Source organism: Barbus barbus, assembly GCF_936440315.1.
Source record: "Barbus barbus genome assembly, chromosome: 35".
Classification (NCBI taxonomy): domain Eukaryota; kingdom Metazoa; phylum Chordata; class Actinopteri; order Cypriniformes; family Cyprinidae; genus Barbus; species Barbus barbus.
Genome location: NC_136763.1, coordinates 6,778,825 through 6,793,549, shown reverse-complemented (window position 1 = coordinate 6,793,549; position 14,725 = coordinate 6,778,825). Strand labels below are relative to the sequence as shown.

At 37.4% G+C, this 14,725-nt stretch overlaps 2 protein-coding genes across 5 annotated transcripts; one reads left to right on the top strand and one right to left on the bottom strand.

The window, feature by feature from the left end:
• Nucleotides 1-629: 629 nt before the first annotated feature.
• LOC306855276 (netrin-4-like) lies at nt 630-8,902 on the top strand. 4 transcript variants are annotated; one of them, XM_079393844.1, is made up of 11 exons: nt 969-1,188; nt 1,583-1,660; nt 1,811-2,271; nt 2,703-3,047; nt 3,283-3,409; nt 5,426-5,614; nt 5,931-6,147; nt 6,326-6,453; nt 7,769-7,837; nt 7,955-8,125; nt 8,211-8,902. In XM_079393844.1, the coding sequence occupies exons 1-11, from the start codon at nt 1,107-1,109 to the stop codon at nt 8,345-8,347; spliced, it is 2,004 nt and encodes a 667-aa protein (XP_079249970.1). In that variant the 5' UTR covers nt 969-1,106; the 3' UTR covers nt 8,348-8,902. The 4 variants fall into 4 exon arrangements, with proteins under 4 accessions (XP_079249971.1, XP_079249970.1, XP_079249969.1 ...); XM_079393845.1 differs by lacking the exon at nt 1,583-1,660 and having other exon boundaries at nt 630-1,188; XM_079393843.1 differs by having other exon boundaries at nt 1,583-2,271.
• LOC306855277 (mitochondrial intermembrane space import and assembly protein 40-like) lies at nt 8,823-12,109 on the bottom strand. The gene is made up of 3 exons (XM_079393847.1): nt 11,594-12,109; nt 10,291-10,389; nt 8,823-10,155 (listed from the first exon to the last, which is right to left on the bottom strand). The coding sequence occupies exons 1-3, from the start codon at nt 11,613-11,615 to the stop codon at nt 9,824-9,826; spliced, it is 453 nt and encodes a 150-aa protein (XP_079249973.1). The 5' UTR covers nt 11,616-12,109; the 3' UTR covers nt 8,823-9,823.
• Between the last annotated feature and the right edge of the window lie 2,616 nt (nt 12,110-14,725).

The following is a 14,725-nucleotide window of genomic DNA, read 5'->3' as shown; positions in this document are numbered from 1 at the left end:
AGCCAGAAACATTCTTCCAACGTAACATAGTGCTGTATTTCCTCATGTCACAATATAAATATAGAAGGTCACATATATATATTTTTATATGTATTTTAGTTTTCCTTAAATTAAACATCAAAGGCACCCATAATACAGAACTATGCTGTTAAAACCAGGAGGAAAAGGCACATCAAGTAACATCTCTCACCCCATTAAGGAGAGCAGGTTTTGGTGCTGGTATACATGTATAGACAGTTTCTGGAATTCTCCATGTGGCTGGATCACATTAACTTTGTTCTCCAGCCCCAGCGAATCTGACCTAACTCACACATGCACCCACCTGCAAACTCACAGAATAAAAGACGCAGAAAATCATCAGTGCTTTGTGAAGAAGAAATATATTGTTTCAGGATATAATATAATGTTTCAGTAATGTAATTCAGTAAATATTTTATTAATGAAATAATTTAATCTTGATATTAATAAAAAATAATAATACACTGTAGTATTATTATACTACATATGAATGTGGTCAAATCATACGTTTAATAAAAAAAATGTATTGTAACTTGTTTGATGTCGGCAGGGAACTGTACTAATATATAATTCCACTGTGGGGCAGAAGAGAGCTCATTTTCGATCCGTTCAATGCTTCAGATTCAGGCCAGTGGATCACAGTCATGCATCTGCGCTCTTAGGAAGCTGGAGCAACGCTACGCGTAACGTATAGAAGCGACACAGTTCTATTACCAAAGTAACATTTGCGCGTTTTTACCCCTCTTTTACCTTCAGTTAGAAAGGGCTGTCATGTCTAAATACACAAAGGACAGTAGTTTCCTCTTCATCTGAATGCGCAAAAACAACAATGTTAAGGGAATGAACCGCGTGCCGTTTGGACAGGTGCATCCCAGATCACCACCACCAGCAGAATCGTTTTCTCACTGACTCGCTCTGAAAATGGATTACCAGCAGTTGGATTTCATGCAACTTGTGAAGAAATCTCTGTTTCCAAACAGACAGTGAAGGAGATCTCTCCAAGCTTAACTGAACATGCACTGGGACATGATGGTTTATCTGTTCTAACTATGGATAACTAACCTGCCTTTACATCCAGATTGCTAAAAATGAAACCTCTTTGGAGTCCTCAGTTTGTGATACTGAAGTGCGCAGTGATCTTATTTCCTGGATTCCTGCAGGGCTTCACAGGTAAGTGATAAGTGGAACAGTCTGTCTGTTTGTCCGTCCGTCCTTAAACTTTTATTCATAAATTTCCATGTATTTTCACATATGTATACACAAACCACTTATGTTTGAAGCATTACATAATGATTCTAAACTAATTTAATTTAACTGTTAAATGATTTTTAACAGATGTCTAAAGAAAATTATATTAAACAGTTACCAAATACTGCTTTTGCCAAGAGTCATTAAAATAGCCAGACTTCTACTTATAATAATAATCAAATTGTCAAATGCATAAACTTAGTGTGAGATCTGGTTTTTATTTTTCATTTATTTATTTTTATTTTATGTTTTATTTAAAGTTTAAGATTCATTTCACATTTGGATAACAATTGATGCATTTTTACTACTGTTGCAGTTCTTCGACATTTGCTGGAGAAATCACACACTTTTTGGTTCTGCGAAAGCTCTACTGTGAGGTTCATTAAAGGCTCAGGTTGTCAAACATTGTGCTGTGACATGCCAGAACCTGACTGTAGTGTTTACAGAAGTTCAGTGTTCAAATATGGTGCTTTTCAAATCATCAGCATGAAAGTTTCTCTGGATTTGTTTGTGAATGCATGTGCATGTTTCCTCTTTTCCATAGAGTCCAGATGTGTTGGCCGTGCTTGCAGCCCTCCTATGGGTAACTTAGCCAGTGGCAGGGCCCTTTTCACGCTGACTAGCTGCTGCACTAATAGCTCTTCCTGCCTGCCAACCCAGCCACGCTGTCTAGCAGAGCTCCATCCTCCTGCCCTCATGGCCGATGACCCGTTTATTCATCCAGATACCTGGTGGGGCTCAGCAGCGGCCACTGGAGAACAGGAAGAAATCCGTCTTGACTTGGAGACACAGTTCTGCATGAGTCACGTTGTGATGTTATTCCGTTCACCGCGTCCTGCTGCTATGAGGTTGGAGCGCTCGCAGGACTTTGGCCAAACCTGGGAGACACTAAAGCTGTTTGCCAGGAACTGCAATGAGATGTTCGGGCTTCCTGATGATGTAAGTCAACCAGGATCTCTCTGCACTTCCAGATATTCTAATGTGGTCCCGTGCAGCCGAGGAGAGGTAAGGATGGAAATAAGCACCACAAAACATCTTTTTTTGTAAATTCCAATTCTGCAGCATTGTAGTAAGGGTAAATGTGAAGCATGTAGGGCTGGGCGGTATGACAGTATATATTGTTATCGTGGAATAAAGTGTCTATATTGTGTATTTTGCGGTATGCAAATATATTTGCACAACATAGTACTAATTAAACATTATATACACCTTTGGGTGATAGAGAAACATGCATGAATGAGAAAATAAAGAGTGGGACACATTTGATAAGAGTTATTAAGTGCAATAAGCAGTGAAACACAACTCAATGCAGTGATTGCGTCGACTGACATTGCATGCGATCGCGAAAACAGATCTCTTTAGAGTTTTATTGTGTGAAGAGTTTTATCTCTGTGAATATGATCATTCATAATTATTTGTTTCTAACTGTTTTCTAGATCATATTCCGGTCCATAGGATTGGGAAGTGGGATTGTTGATCCCTACAGTCCTGAGGCACTGTCCCGTCTGACAGTGACTAACTTACGAATCCAGCTCTTAAAATCTCAACAGTGTCCCATCTCAAAGGGCCAGCGAAGTGTCCCAGAACAGTCAAACCCACCTTTCTTACCCACAATTCACAGCAGGCCGCTGACTGCTCCGACACCAAGTTCTGATCCTCTGGATTCAACCCCATTTGCTGTGTACTCTCTTCTGGCTAAAGGGACGTGTTTGTGTCATGGCCATGCTGAACATTGCCTTCCTGAAAATGAAGGACAAGTCAGCCTGCAACCTAGTAATGTGGTAAGTGTGTCCATTTTGTAAGTGATTTTTGGGATGAATAGCAGCACAGCCACCTGTAAATGAGAGTGAATGTGTGAAGCAACTTGTTTCCTCTTCTGCATACTTGAGGGTATGGGGAAAAAAACTCACCCAGTATTTAGGAGAATAGGAAGTGGGCTGTTATATGCATTTTTATAAGGCTTTGTGAGGCTTGAATGGTCAGCAACTGAAAGTGAATCATTCCTCTGGAGCGCAGGTGTCTGGCAAGTGTGTGTGTACCCACCACACAGCGGGCGAGCACTGCGAGAGGTGTGCTCTGCTCTACAACGACCAGCCCTGGAGAGCGGCCAACGGAAGCAGCGGGGAGAGCAACCCATGCCAGAGTGAGTGCATTTACTGTACGGGTTGATTCAGCCTTAAATTCCTTTAATCCTTGAAAATGGAAATTGCGCTACGAAAGATCTTTCTATCTTTTTATCACATCATAATTAGTGGTGCTTTCTAATGCAGGAGGCATCCCATGTATATCTAAAACCACAAAAAATGAAAACTCTGTCATCATTTACTCACCCTCAAGTTGTTCCAAACCTTTATGAGTTTCTTTCTTCTGTTGAACATAAGCTATTTTGAAGACTGTGGCTAACCAGGTCCCCATTGACTTCCATAGTAGGGAAAATTCAAGTTCAAGTTCAAGTCAGCTTTATTGTCAATTCTTCCACATGTACAGTACATACATACAGAGAATTGAAATTGCATTACTCTCAGACCCTTGGTGCATACAGTTAACATTAAACACGTTCAGATACAGATAAATACAGTTTAAACATATGTACATACAACTATACAATTATGCAAATGAGGATATTGTAGAAAAAAAATAAGAATTAGATCGATAAAGTGGCATAAGGCGCATGGCAGATAGAGTGCAAAACCAGTTAAGTAAACAACACTGTGTAGATATATTTGTAGTGCAAAAGAGCTTATCAGTCTGAGGACATTGTAGAAAATAAAAACAAGAGAGATAGATAAAGTGCATAAGGCACATGGCAGAATAGATGGAGTGCAAACCAGTTGAATGTACAAAGACAAAAACAAAACTGTGCAGATGTTTTGTTTTGTTTTGTTATGAGTGTAGTGCAAGAAGAGCTTATCAGTCTGTTAAAGTGACAAGTCGAAGTGACTGTTCGGATAGTTTTTGTCAGACTATCCGAAGAGGTAATTTGCAGTCAATGTTGGATGGGTAGTGATCAGCCAATGCTGCACAAGTGACAGGTGCCGGTCACAGTTTGTTGGTCAGTGGGGGGTGGGGGGGGGGGGGGGGGGGGGGGGGTTTTGGGTGTCACAGAGTCATATATGTATATATATAAAAGTCATATATATATAAAAGTCATCAGGAATCATAATTCCTATATAACAAAGTAGGAATCTCATCAAGTTTTTAAGAATTATACATTTATTCCAAAATAATAACTCAAGGCAGTAGCAATAACTATATCCTTTATTCATGCACTTATGTTCAGCTATTCCTGCTATTTTTTTAATGTAAATATTTTTAAATTTTTCGGGTCATCAGTCATCAAAGCTCGGTAAATATTGGTCACAAACATGGAGATTTACTTTAAAGGGGTCATATGATGCGATTTCAAGTTTTCCTTTCTCTTTGGAGTGTTAAAATCTGTTCATCTGTGTACAATCTGAGAAATGGTAATGTTTACACGGCGTGTAAAAAGACAGTATAAGCCATTATAATCAGTAATTATAATTAATTAATAATATATTTATTATATATGTTATATTTAAATAATATATTTATTTTGATGTAACAAAGTGCTTATATCTAAGTGTTTGAATTGTGTACTTCCTTTTTTTGATTAGTCTTCCCATTATATTGTTCATTCAGACTGATTCGCGAAAGCAGAATACGCACAAACACGAGAACCATGAACCAATCGCATGAACCAATAACAGCCGATCATAACCAGTCATATCCAATCATATTGGGTTGTAGCTATTGCCTCCTTTAACTTGACTTTCCTCCATTTATTTTTAATTACCTCCCACCAAATTCACAGCATGCTTTAGGGGGTCTGTTAAAACTCAATGGACTCAGGGGAGGCGAGAGAGATGCAGACTCGCGCTGTAACTTTACCTGCTGGTGTCACGGTTGGACAATATTTCTGTAGAAAAACAAGTTATTTATACACCTTTTAATTTGATATTTTGTAATATTGGCATTGTTTTATTTGTGTACATTTATTTTATTACAGTTCAAAAAGCTGTTACAATGACTTTTATTTGGTAGTAAAAATGTTGAGGATTATTTTTCAGATTCTTGGATGATTCTTTGATCCATAATGTCTCTTTCTGTCCCTAACTGTTCTCTTTTTGTGTCGCTGAAGAGTGTGAATGTCACGGCCACGCAGAGAGCTGCCACTTCTCCCAGCGAGTGTGGCTGTCCACAGGGGGCACTAGCGGGGGCATCTGTGACAACTGCCAGCATAACACTGTGGGCCGCCGGTGCCAGCGCTGTCGTCCTGGATACCACCGTCACCCTGCCAGATCCCTCAACTCCCCGCATGCTTGCACACGTAAGACAGCTAGAAAGAAAGGAAGGAACAAATAGAAAAGGACAGTGAGATCTCAAAGGGTTCTGCCCTCAAATAAGTATTCCCAACTGATCCCAAAATGTACTTATTTTATTAAAGCATATTGATGGTCAGTATGTCCTAGCGGTCACTCTGAACGCTTCACTTTTTTGTATCAAAATGGTTAACCTTGCAATCATTTACAGTCCTTTGTTGCCTCCCACTGGTGGCAGTGTGACACGATCCCTAAAGTGACTCGAAAGCAGTGGGAAGAGCTAATGAACCGATGACCAAAGACCAAAGATTTTTTTCTTGGCAGGATGCTGGTGTGACCCAGTTGGGTCGGTGCCAGTACATTCCGGCAGCGGGACCCCATGGTGCCATCCTAGAAGTGGACAGTGCCACTGTAAACCTGGTGTGGGCGGCACCACCTGCAGCCACTGTCTACCAGGGTTCTGGGGCTTTGGAGAGGAGGGCTGCAAATCTTGTGTGTGCCCTTTGACCTGTGATCCCGTCACAGGTCATTGCCTAGACAGGTCAGACTACATTTTAATTTCTTTCTAAATTTACTGTTTGTGATTTGAAACTAAAACACTGAGAATTTCAAATGTCAATGTCTGGGTTTAGGGACTTAATTAGGTTGCTTATAATTGCATACCTGTTTTTTATGATTTTTAAATAGATTTTTGTCGTCGTATCATTTTACTTTAACAGCAAAGGCGGTATCAAGCTTTACAATGTACCAATTGGTGGGAAAATTCCTGAACTGTCCCACTTTAAACCTCAAGAGGACGAGAGGGTGTGGCCTAAAGAACTGGCCGTCTCTGCACTGTATTATACAGGTGAGCTGACTACAGGAACAAAACATTCCACACTAACAGCAGCTATTGTGAAACGTGGGAAACCACAGCACGAAATGTGACTTCAGGATGTGGCTTTTTATGTGGTTCCTTCACATGTAAGGCTGAGATAATTATGTATTGCTGTGTAAATGGGTGAATTTCATAAACCTATCTAGAACATGACCAGGTCATCCAAAATTGAAATAAAACAAAAATATAAATACTTCTAGGACCATTGTGTATTGTGACATTGTTTACATGGCAAGATTCTCATTACAGTACTGCAAAAATTATTATATGACTAAACACAATTTTTTTATAGATTTTTAATGGTTTTGAACTCTCACCACTCACCAATGCTGCATTTATTTGATAAAGAATCCCATAAAAACAGTAGCGTTGTAAAGTACTATTGTGGTTTTAAAGTAACAGAGTTTAAACATTGAAAGTTCAGCTTTGAATAGTTCAAAAGAATGGGATTTATTAAATATAAATCTTTTGTAACAGTATAAATGTCTTTACTGTCACTTTTGATCGATTTACAACCTTGCTAAATAAAAGTATTCCTTTCTTTTTTTTTCTTTTGTAAATAGTTGTGTATATATATTAAATTATTTAAATGATAAATTATTAAAAAACGTGTTGCAGTCATTGTCAGCATAATACAATACGTCTTAACTTAAAAATCAAATGTATACTCAATGTGATAATGAGAACTTGGGGTAAAAACATTTAATTATCATTAAAAAATTGTGACTGCATTTGAACTTAAATGGTCTTAAAATTAGGTGTCCTTTTATTTGTGGAAAATACTTAATTTCTGTGACCAGAATGTGTTTTATGAGATTAAATGTGATCCTGGACCACAAAACCAGTCTTAAGTCGCTGGGGTATATTTGTAGCAATAGCCAAAAAATACATTGTATGGTCAAAATTATAAATTTTTCTTTTATGCCAAAGATCATTAGGATATTAAGTAAAGATCATGTTCCATGAAGATATTGTGCAAATTTCTTACCGAAATTATATAAAAACTTGATTAGTAATATGCATTGGTAAGAACTTCATTTGGATAACTTTAAAGACAATTTTCTCAATATTTAGATTTTTTTGCACCCTCAGATTCCAGATTTTCTAATAGTTGTATCTGTGCCAAATATTGCCCTAATAAACCATACATACATGGAAAGCTTGTTTATTCAGCTTTCAGATGATGTAGAAATCTCAATTTCGAAAGACTGGTTTTGTGGTCTAGGGTCACAAATATATAAATTTGTAAAGAACCTCTGAAATGTTTCTGGTTAATTCTTTTCAGGGAAGTGCAGCTGTAAGGAAAAGAAACTGAAAAGCGTGTCAGAGCTTTGCAAGATGAAACATGCATATGGTGAGGCTTTTTAATGTATTGAATCATTTATTTTCATGCTATGAATCGATTCGGTTGATGCTTGCTGTCTGAACGTTTAAATCTTACAATAGAATTGACTGTTTGTGGCATTCATAGTGATCAAAGCCAGCGTGCTGTCAGCTCATGATAAAGGCACACACGCAGTTGTCCTGGTGAAGGTGAGGAAGGTGTTTCGTTCTGGAAAACTGCCCCTCTCCCAGGGCACACACAGTCTCTATCCGCTCTCCTGGACCAGCCGTGGCTGCACCTGTCCCATCCTCAACCCAGGTACAGCACCCAACAACTATTTGGGCCATGGCTTTGATTGTCAAGTTTGTCTTTAGAGCAGTGACTTTTGTGTCTCCATCTTTAGGTGGGAACTATCTACTGGCAGGTCCTGAGGATGTTGACTCAGGACGGCTACTGGTCACCTTGCAGAGTCTAGTAGTCCCCTGGACCCCCATCCTGGGCTTTCAGGTCACAGAAGCACTGCATCAGGGCTGCTTATGAGCACGACTTCACCCAAATGTGCACTAGCACACAGGCCAAACTTGAAAGCCCTCACTTGAAACGATGCTATTGTACCAAAGCAGGCAGCCGGATCCTAAATGGACCATGACCGCCGGGTGCAACTGAAATGGAATGTGGGTAATTACCAGAAACAAGATTCATGGAGTAGTCGCATGGCAATGTGCACTGAATAGCCACTTTAAATAACTGTAATTGTCATACAGCACAACTTGAGCTTGACTCTTAAAAATAACTCTTCATCTGGGTGGCTGTTGCCTTGTGGACGTGGAAGAACATGGATATGGCATTCATAAGACTGAATGAACAGTTTCTGTACTCATTTCTCTGTAGTTTCTAGATTTTTGAGATTCATTCAAACTAATTTTATTTGCTTCTCTTACTACATTTCAGTCAATTGTTTTTAAAAATGCATTTGAACATCACACAATTGAAAAACAAAAGGTACAATCTGATTCAAATTCTCCTAATGCTTATGCATGAGTTGGACTCAGTATCTTTTTTTATTAAAGGATTTTTTCAGAAACAGGTACATCACAGTTGAAAAGATCATTGTGTTTCTTCTTTAATCAAAACAAGGAAAATCACATTAAGGTTTTGAATGACAAATCGATCCCAAACAGTCATTCTTGGATAAAGAAATGTCATTGATTAAATATCAATAAGCCACATAATCTTAAAAAAGGATCTGATATTAGCGTCATTTTTAACACTTTATTATTAGCATGTGTTGAAAATGGATCTAGAAACAGCCCTCGGTGTTAAGATACTTCAACTGAACAAAACCTATTAGTCTTTGGAACAACAGATACTTGCATGTTCTTATTAAACAGAAGATTTACTCGTTTATAATGTGTTGTTTTGCCATTATAATTGTTTAATGCCAACAAATTATGTATTTTTATCATCAGATGACAGGTAAGGCTACTTGTCTACAACTTACTCACCCCCCTCAATGTTTGTACTTAATGTGCAACCTTGGGCTACTTGCTTTCGAACACATCAGCAACAGATCATTTCATTATAAAATAGTTTAATCATGTTCTACAACAAAACAGCACATGAAATGTTTGTTTTATTCAATCTCCAATGCCAACTGGCCTTTGATCCGTTGCAGCACACAAGTCAAACAAGCTATGCTTAGGTTGTGGAGCAAATAACCAGAAAGTACAAAGCCGGACGGTTCAAATGGCAGCTAATGTTTCACAGGCCAAGTGTAAACTGACCTGCCACTCAAACAGATCCTCTTTTTTTTTTATAGGTCCCTTAAGTGCATGTTAATGTCACTTGAATATTTGATTCACAAAACCTGACATTTAAGGGCTTCCTGTATCTCTGTGCATCATGCAGTAAGGTGGAGAGCATCGATCCAGTGGCGTAGTTAGATATTGTCTCTTCATACTCAAAAGTGAATCTGTCTTTGCTGTGAGGTGTAGAGGGAATGAAGCCAAAATAATATTAGCTAGCTGCTGGGTTCTCTGTGGTTGCTGGTGTGGAATCAGGAGTGGATGTAGAGACAGAGTCGGTGGAAGCTGATTCAGTGGGTGCAGTATCTGCCCCACCAGAGGGGGCGCTGTCATTGCCATCTTCCTGAGGGTAGAGCTCAGGGTACTTCTGCATACACTCCTGCATACTCCGGAAGTTTTCCACACAATCTGAACCCTTTATCTCCTCTTTACTATAGTGAAAACAAGAAAAGGCTTCTTTGAACTGCTGTCCACAAGGGCCACTGGCCATACCACCCAAACATGGACAGTTCCAGTTTATATCACCATTAGGGAGAATAAGACCTGTAGGATCAAATGAAATGAGTGTAAAAATGAGCATCCAAGACACAAGCCATATTTCTGGCTAAAGTATGCCAAATGATAATTCTTTATTCAAGAATTAATATTTTGGATTAGTATATTAGTTCAAAAACATACCGTGATCCTCATATGGATCATGTGGATCATCTTCGATAAGCTCCGCATTACTGGGTGCTTCATGGTCCTCCTTGGTGACAAATATGATGCGATCTTTACCTAGTGAGAGGCAAGAAGGAAGTTATATACAATGTTATCAAATAGTTTTAAGGGGGGTCAAACATTCAGCCACTAAAATTCATATATTAACTGACCACTAGACCAGTGTTTTTATTGTTAAAAAAGCAAATATAGTAAAAAAACATTTATGGTAGCTGCATTAAACCTCAAGTATGAATAAATATATAAGTTAAATATAAACACTGTTGCCTTTGGCAATTAACTGAAATATGGTTAAGTACAATAATAATAATAATAATAATAAAACTTTTAAAGCTAAATGGAAATATTAAAAAAAACTTCTAGAAATTACAAAAATCACAATTATTAAAACAAAAAATTAAAATGAAGACTTAATATAAATAAAAATATATATTTTACATGTTAATAAATACAAGTGAAAAAATAATAACACTGTACTATGCTAAATATGGTGGGCAAACAGCCCCTTCAATGTCTTACAGAGCAAATTAAATATTACAGATGCTGGACTGCATTTTCTGAGTAATCAAAAACCTTTACAAATGAAATATTACAGACACTGCAACTTTACACTTTATAAAACTATCCACAAACAGTTAAATGTTAAATAAAACACTCCAGTCTGTACACAAGAAATATATAAACCACCTACACAGAACTGAATGAAGGAAAAGTATTATTATATTTAAATAAATGTAACATTCTAACAGTTGTAATATTGTGTGTTTAGGTTCATGTTATATTATAATGTTTACATAATTCACAGTGTGTTCAAAATTAATAAATTAAGGTTAACCATTTGGTGGACTTTAGGTTATGACCTTGCAGGCACCTGCTTCATGTAGGGTGACACAACATGGTTATGATGGCTGAATGACTACATCAAAACAAATCAGATATAGGACTCATGGAAAACATATTGAATTATAGTAGAGATGTATGATATTTTATTGAGCGCTTACTGAGTCTGGTTCAGTGGAATTTGTATCTGTAGTTTAACCAATAAATCAGTAATTCATCACCAAACTCACTAGACACATACAACATAAGGTAATATAACCCGACTGTTTGCAGCACATAAATATTTAAATAACTCATTGATATTACCATGCGTGGCTGGTGAGAGTGACTTTTAAGGGCATGAGCATTAACTGCACCGCTAAACGACAGTGAATGATGAGCATAAAATGGGTTTAAACGGTTGGAGTTAGTTCAGGCATACCTTCCTGCTTGCAGTACGACATGTCTGCTGACAGATCCGTCTGATCGCCGTTTATCCGATCAATGAATCTCAAACACCGGCACAATGATCGACACACGCCTGTTACATGAACTCCAGGATGGAGGCAGCGACAGTGACCACGTGACGTCACAGCCGGGTTGTATCAAAATAAAAGTCTTTTCTTTTTAATGGCGTTTGGCAAACCCACTGAAAATGTGCATTTCCGCCACCTACTGGACTGGAGTGTGAAGCATAACGGATATATAGATATATATATACATATACATATATACACTACTTTATTAGGTACACCTTGCTAGTACCGGGTTGGACCCCCTTTTGCCTTCAGAGCTGCCTTAATTCTTCGTGGCATAGATTCAACAAGGTATTGGAAACATTCCTCAGAGATTTTGGTCCATATTGACATTACAGTATCACGCAGTTGCTGCAGATTTGTCGGCTGCACATCCATGATGCGAATCTCCCGTTCCACCACATCCAAAAGGTGCTCTATTGGATTGAGATCTGGTGACTGTGGAGGCCATTTGAGTAAAGTGAAGTGAGCCTGTGCGAATTGTAGCCTCCGTTTCCTGTTCTTAGCTGACAGGAGCGGCACCCGGTGGGGTCTTCTGCTGCTGTAGTCCATCTGCTTCAGGGTTCGACGTGTTGTGCGTTCAGAGATGATATTCTGCATACCTTGGTTGTAACGAGTGGTTATTTGAGTTACTGTTGCCTTTCTATCATCTCTAACCAGTCTGCCCATTCTCCTCTGACCTCTGACATCAACAAGGCATTTTCGTCCACACAACTGCCGCTCACTGGATATTTTCTCTTTTTCGGTCCATTCTCTGTAAACCCTAGAGATGGTTGTGCGTGAAAATCCCAGTAGATCAGCAGTTTTTGAAATACTCAGACCAGCCCGTCTGGCACCAACAACCATTCCACGCTCAAAGTCACTTAAATCCCCTTTCTTCCCCATTCTGATGCTCGGTTTGAACTTCAGCAAGTCGTGTTCACCACATATAGATGCCTAAATGCATTGAGTTGCTGCTATGTGATTGGCTGATTAGCAATTTGTGTTACCAAGCAATTGAACAGGTGTACTTAATAAAGTGGCCAGAAATAAATAACAAAAATTAATAACAAAAAAATTATAATAATAAAAAATTAATAATAATAATGAATAAATAAAACCTTTAACCAAAAGAGTACTACACAAGGATACAATTATTTTATATACTTCATGATGTGATCTTCAAATTCTGTTTATTACACATATTGCTTTCAAATAATTATTAATTGCATTATAGACTTAATACTGTGCTGGAGCATTAGTATTGACTTTGTGCAATCTCATTCTTGGAAATATAACCTTTTTTTTATTCTTAATTTCTTCCAAAATCTGAAGGTCTACTATAGGCATTGGAAATAACCACGAGGTATTACTGAAATTTCCACTGTAAGATTTACATCTATTCTTGTCAATCCAATATCCTCAGCCTCTTTTTGTACATTCCATCCAAAACATGTATTATTTGAGTTATGTTCCCAACACCCAAGTCATCATGGCATTCAAAATAAAAGTAAAGGAAAATAACGCTTCTCTTGATCAGGCAAGTGATTAATGTTTTTAGTTTGCTACTTTTCAAATGTATACGTTCAAATGTATATGTACAGATTATAATGTTTTATCCTTTTCCAAGACCCAGACTTCAGTCTTTTAAAAACTATGGAAATGCATCTACGAACAATTATTTCATTCATAAAACTATGATAATCCAGGCAAAGAGTGAATTAAAGCTGCCAATGTTTACATTATGAAATTGACTTATAATAATATTACATTTTTCACAAATTATTTCACTCAGTTGTGTTGAAGCCAAAAAATGTGATGGAAATGGCATTTGTTCATGACAATCTGAGGAACAAAAAAGAAAAGAAAGTTTCATGTATGTGCTGGACATTGTTAGCTCAGATATCTTGCAAGAGTCTGAAAAGGCTGTTTATTTGGCCCACACTCTAAAGAATGCTGGGTAAAATATGGACGAACCCAACGGTTGGGTTATTGCCCAGAAGGGTGGGTTAAACATTTAACCCAACTGTTGGTTGAAAACAACCCAGCATGTGTTCTGTCCAATATTTACCCAGCATTTTTTAGAGTGCAGTAAAGCTTAAGAAATAACAAAATGTATTTGTCAAGAATATCAAAATGATTTGTGGTACAGTTTCAACCATAGCAGTCCTTTAAAACAGGCTTGTGTACTGGGAATCTCAGTCTCAGGAGACTGAACAGTGCAGATATTTACTGTCATGCGCTCAGACTTCACTGACAGCATGCAGGCTGTGTTTTACTAATTAACCGAGGCACCTGAGGTGCTCTTCTACTGACAGCTTTTTACCCACACACCTCATTACAAGAAGACGCATACTGAGAAACACAAACTGGGCCTAATATTTTTTATAGATATGCGATGCTGCATTGTTGTGAGGTATTATACTTGATTTTTTTTAAATGGAAAAATTTTGCGGGGGATTAAAATTGTATTATTAACTAACTTTTTTTGTTAAAAATTGCTGTAGAAACAATTTTTGTTGAGAACTTGCTAGTAAATTTCACAAATAATTACAATAAATCGTCAAGTAACACATTTAACACAATTAGGCCTAAATGTGAAATTTTGGAGTAGAAAGACACTTCATTTCCAGCGATATCGTCTTGATTGCAAAGACACTATTTAAACTTATTGACACATTATTTTCCTTTTTTGATATTGTACATTGCTTTGACACAATTTGCATTGTAAAAAGCGCTATATAAATAAAGGTGACTTGACTAAAATGGTATTTTCTTGTAAAGGGTATTTCAATAATCTTCGTAACTTTCCAAAAATATTTATTTATTTATTTTTGTACAGTTTAGTTTTTTTGTATAACTAGATAAAAGGTATTTTATTATTAATGTACCACTAGGTGGCAGTATATACTGTTTATAACTGTTTAGCAGTTTAATGAGTCGATAACAGTAATTCTTCAGTGGTAGTAGAGAAACATTAGCTTTCTGTGGTTATGTTGTGAAAAATGTAAAATGAATAAATAAAATAAAGTGTAATACATTTTCCATCCACTTCATAC

Bases quoted from the DNA above. Each gene is read 5' to 3' on its own strand.
- LOC306855276 (XM_079393843.1), top strand. From the start codon at position 1,107: ATGAAACCTCTTTGGAGTCCTCAGTTTGTGATACTGAAGTGCGCAGTG. The intron at 1,189-1,582 runs GTAAGTGATAAG...CTACTGTTGCAG, and splicing joins ATTCCTGCAGGGCTTCACAG to TTCTTCGACATTTGCTGGAG. The intron at 7,838-7,954 runs GTGAGGCTTTTT...TGGCATTCATAG, and splicing joins CAAGATGAAACATGCATATG to TGATCAAAGCCAGCGTGCTG.
- LOC306855277 (XM_079393847.1), bottom strand. From the start codon at position 11,615: ATGTCGTACTGCAAGCAGGAAG. The intron at 10,390-11,593 runs GTATGCCTGAAC...GCCTCTCACTAG, and splicing joins GTCGTACTGCAAGCAGGAAG to GTAAAGATCGCATCATATTT. The intron at 10,156-10,290 runs GTATGTTTTTGA...TTGATCCTACAG, and splicing joins TGATCCATATGAGGATCACG to GTCTTATTCTCCCTAATGGT.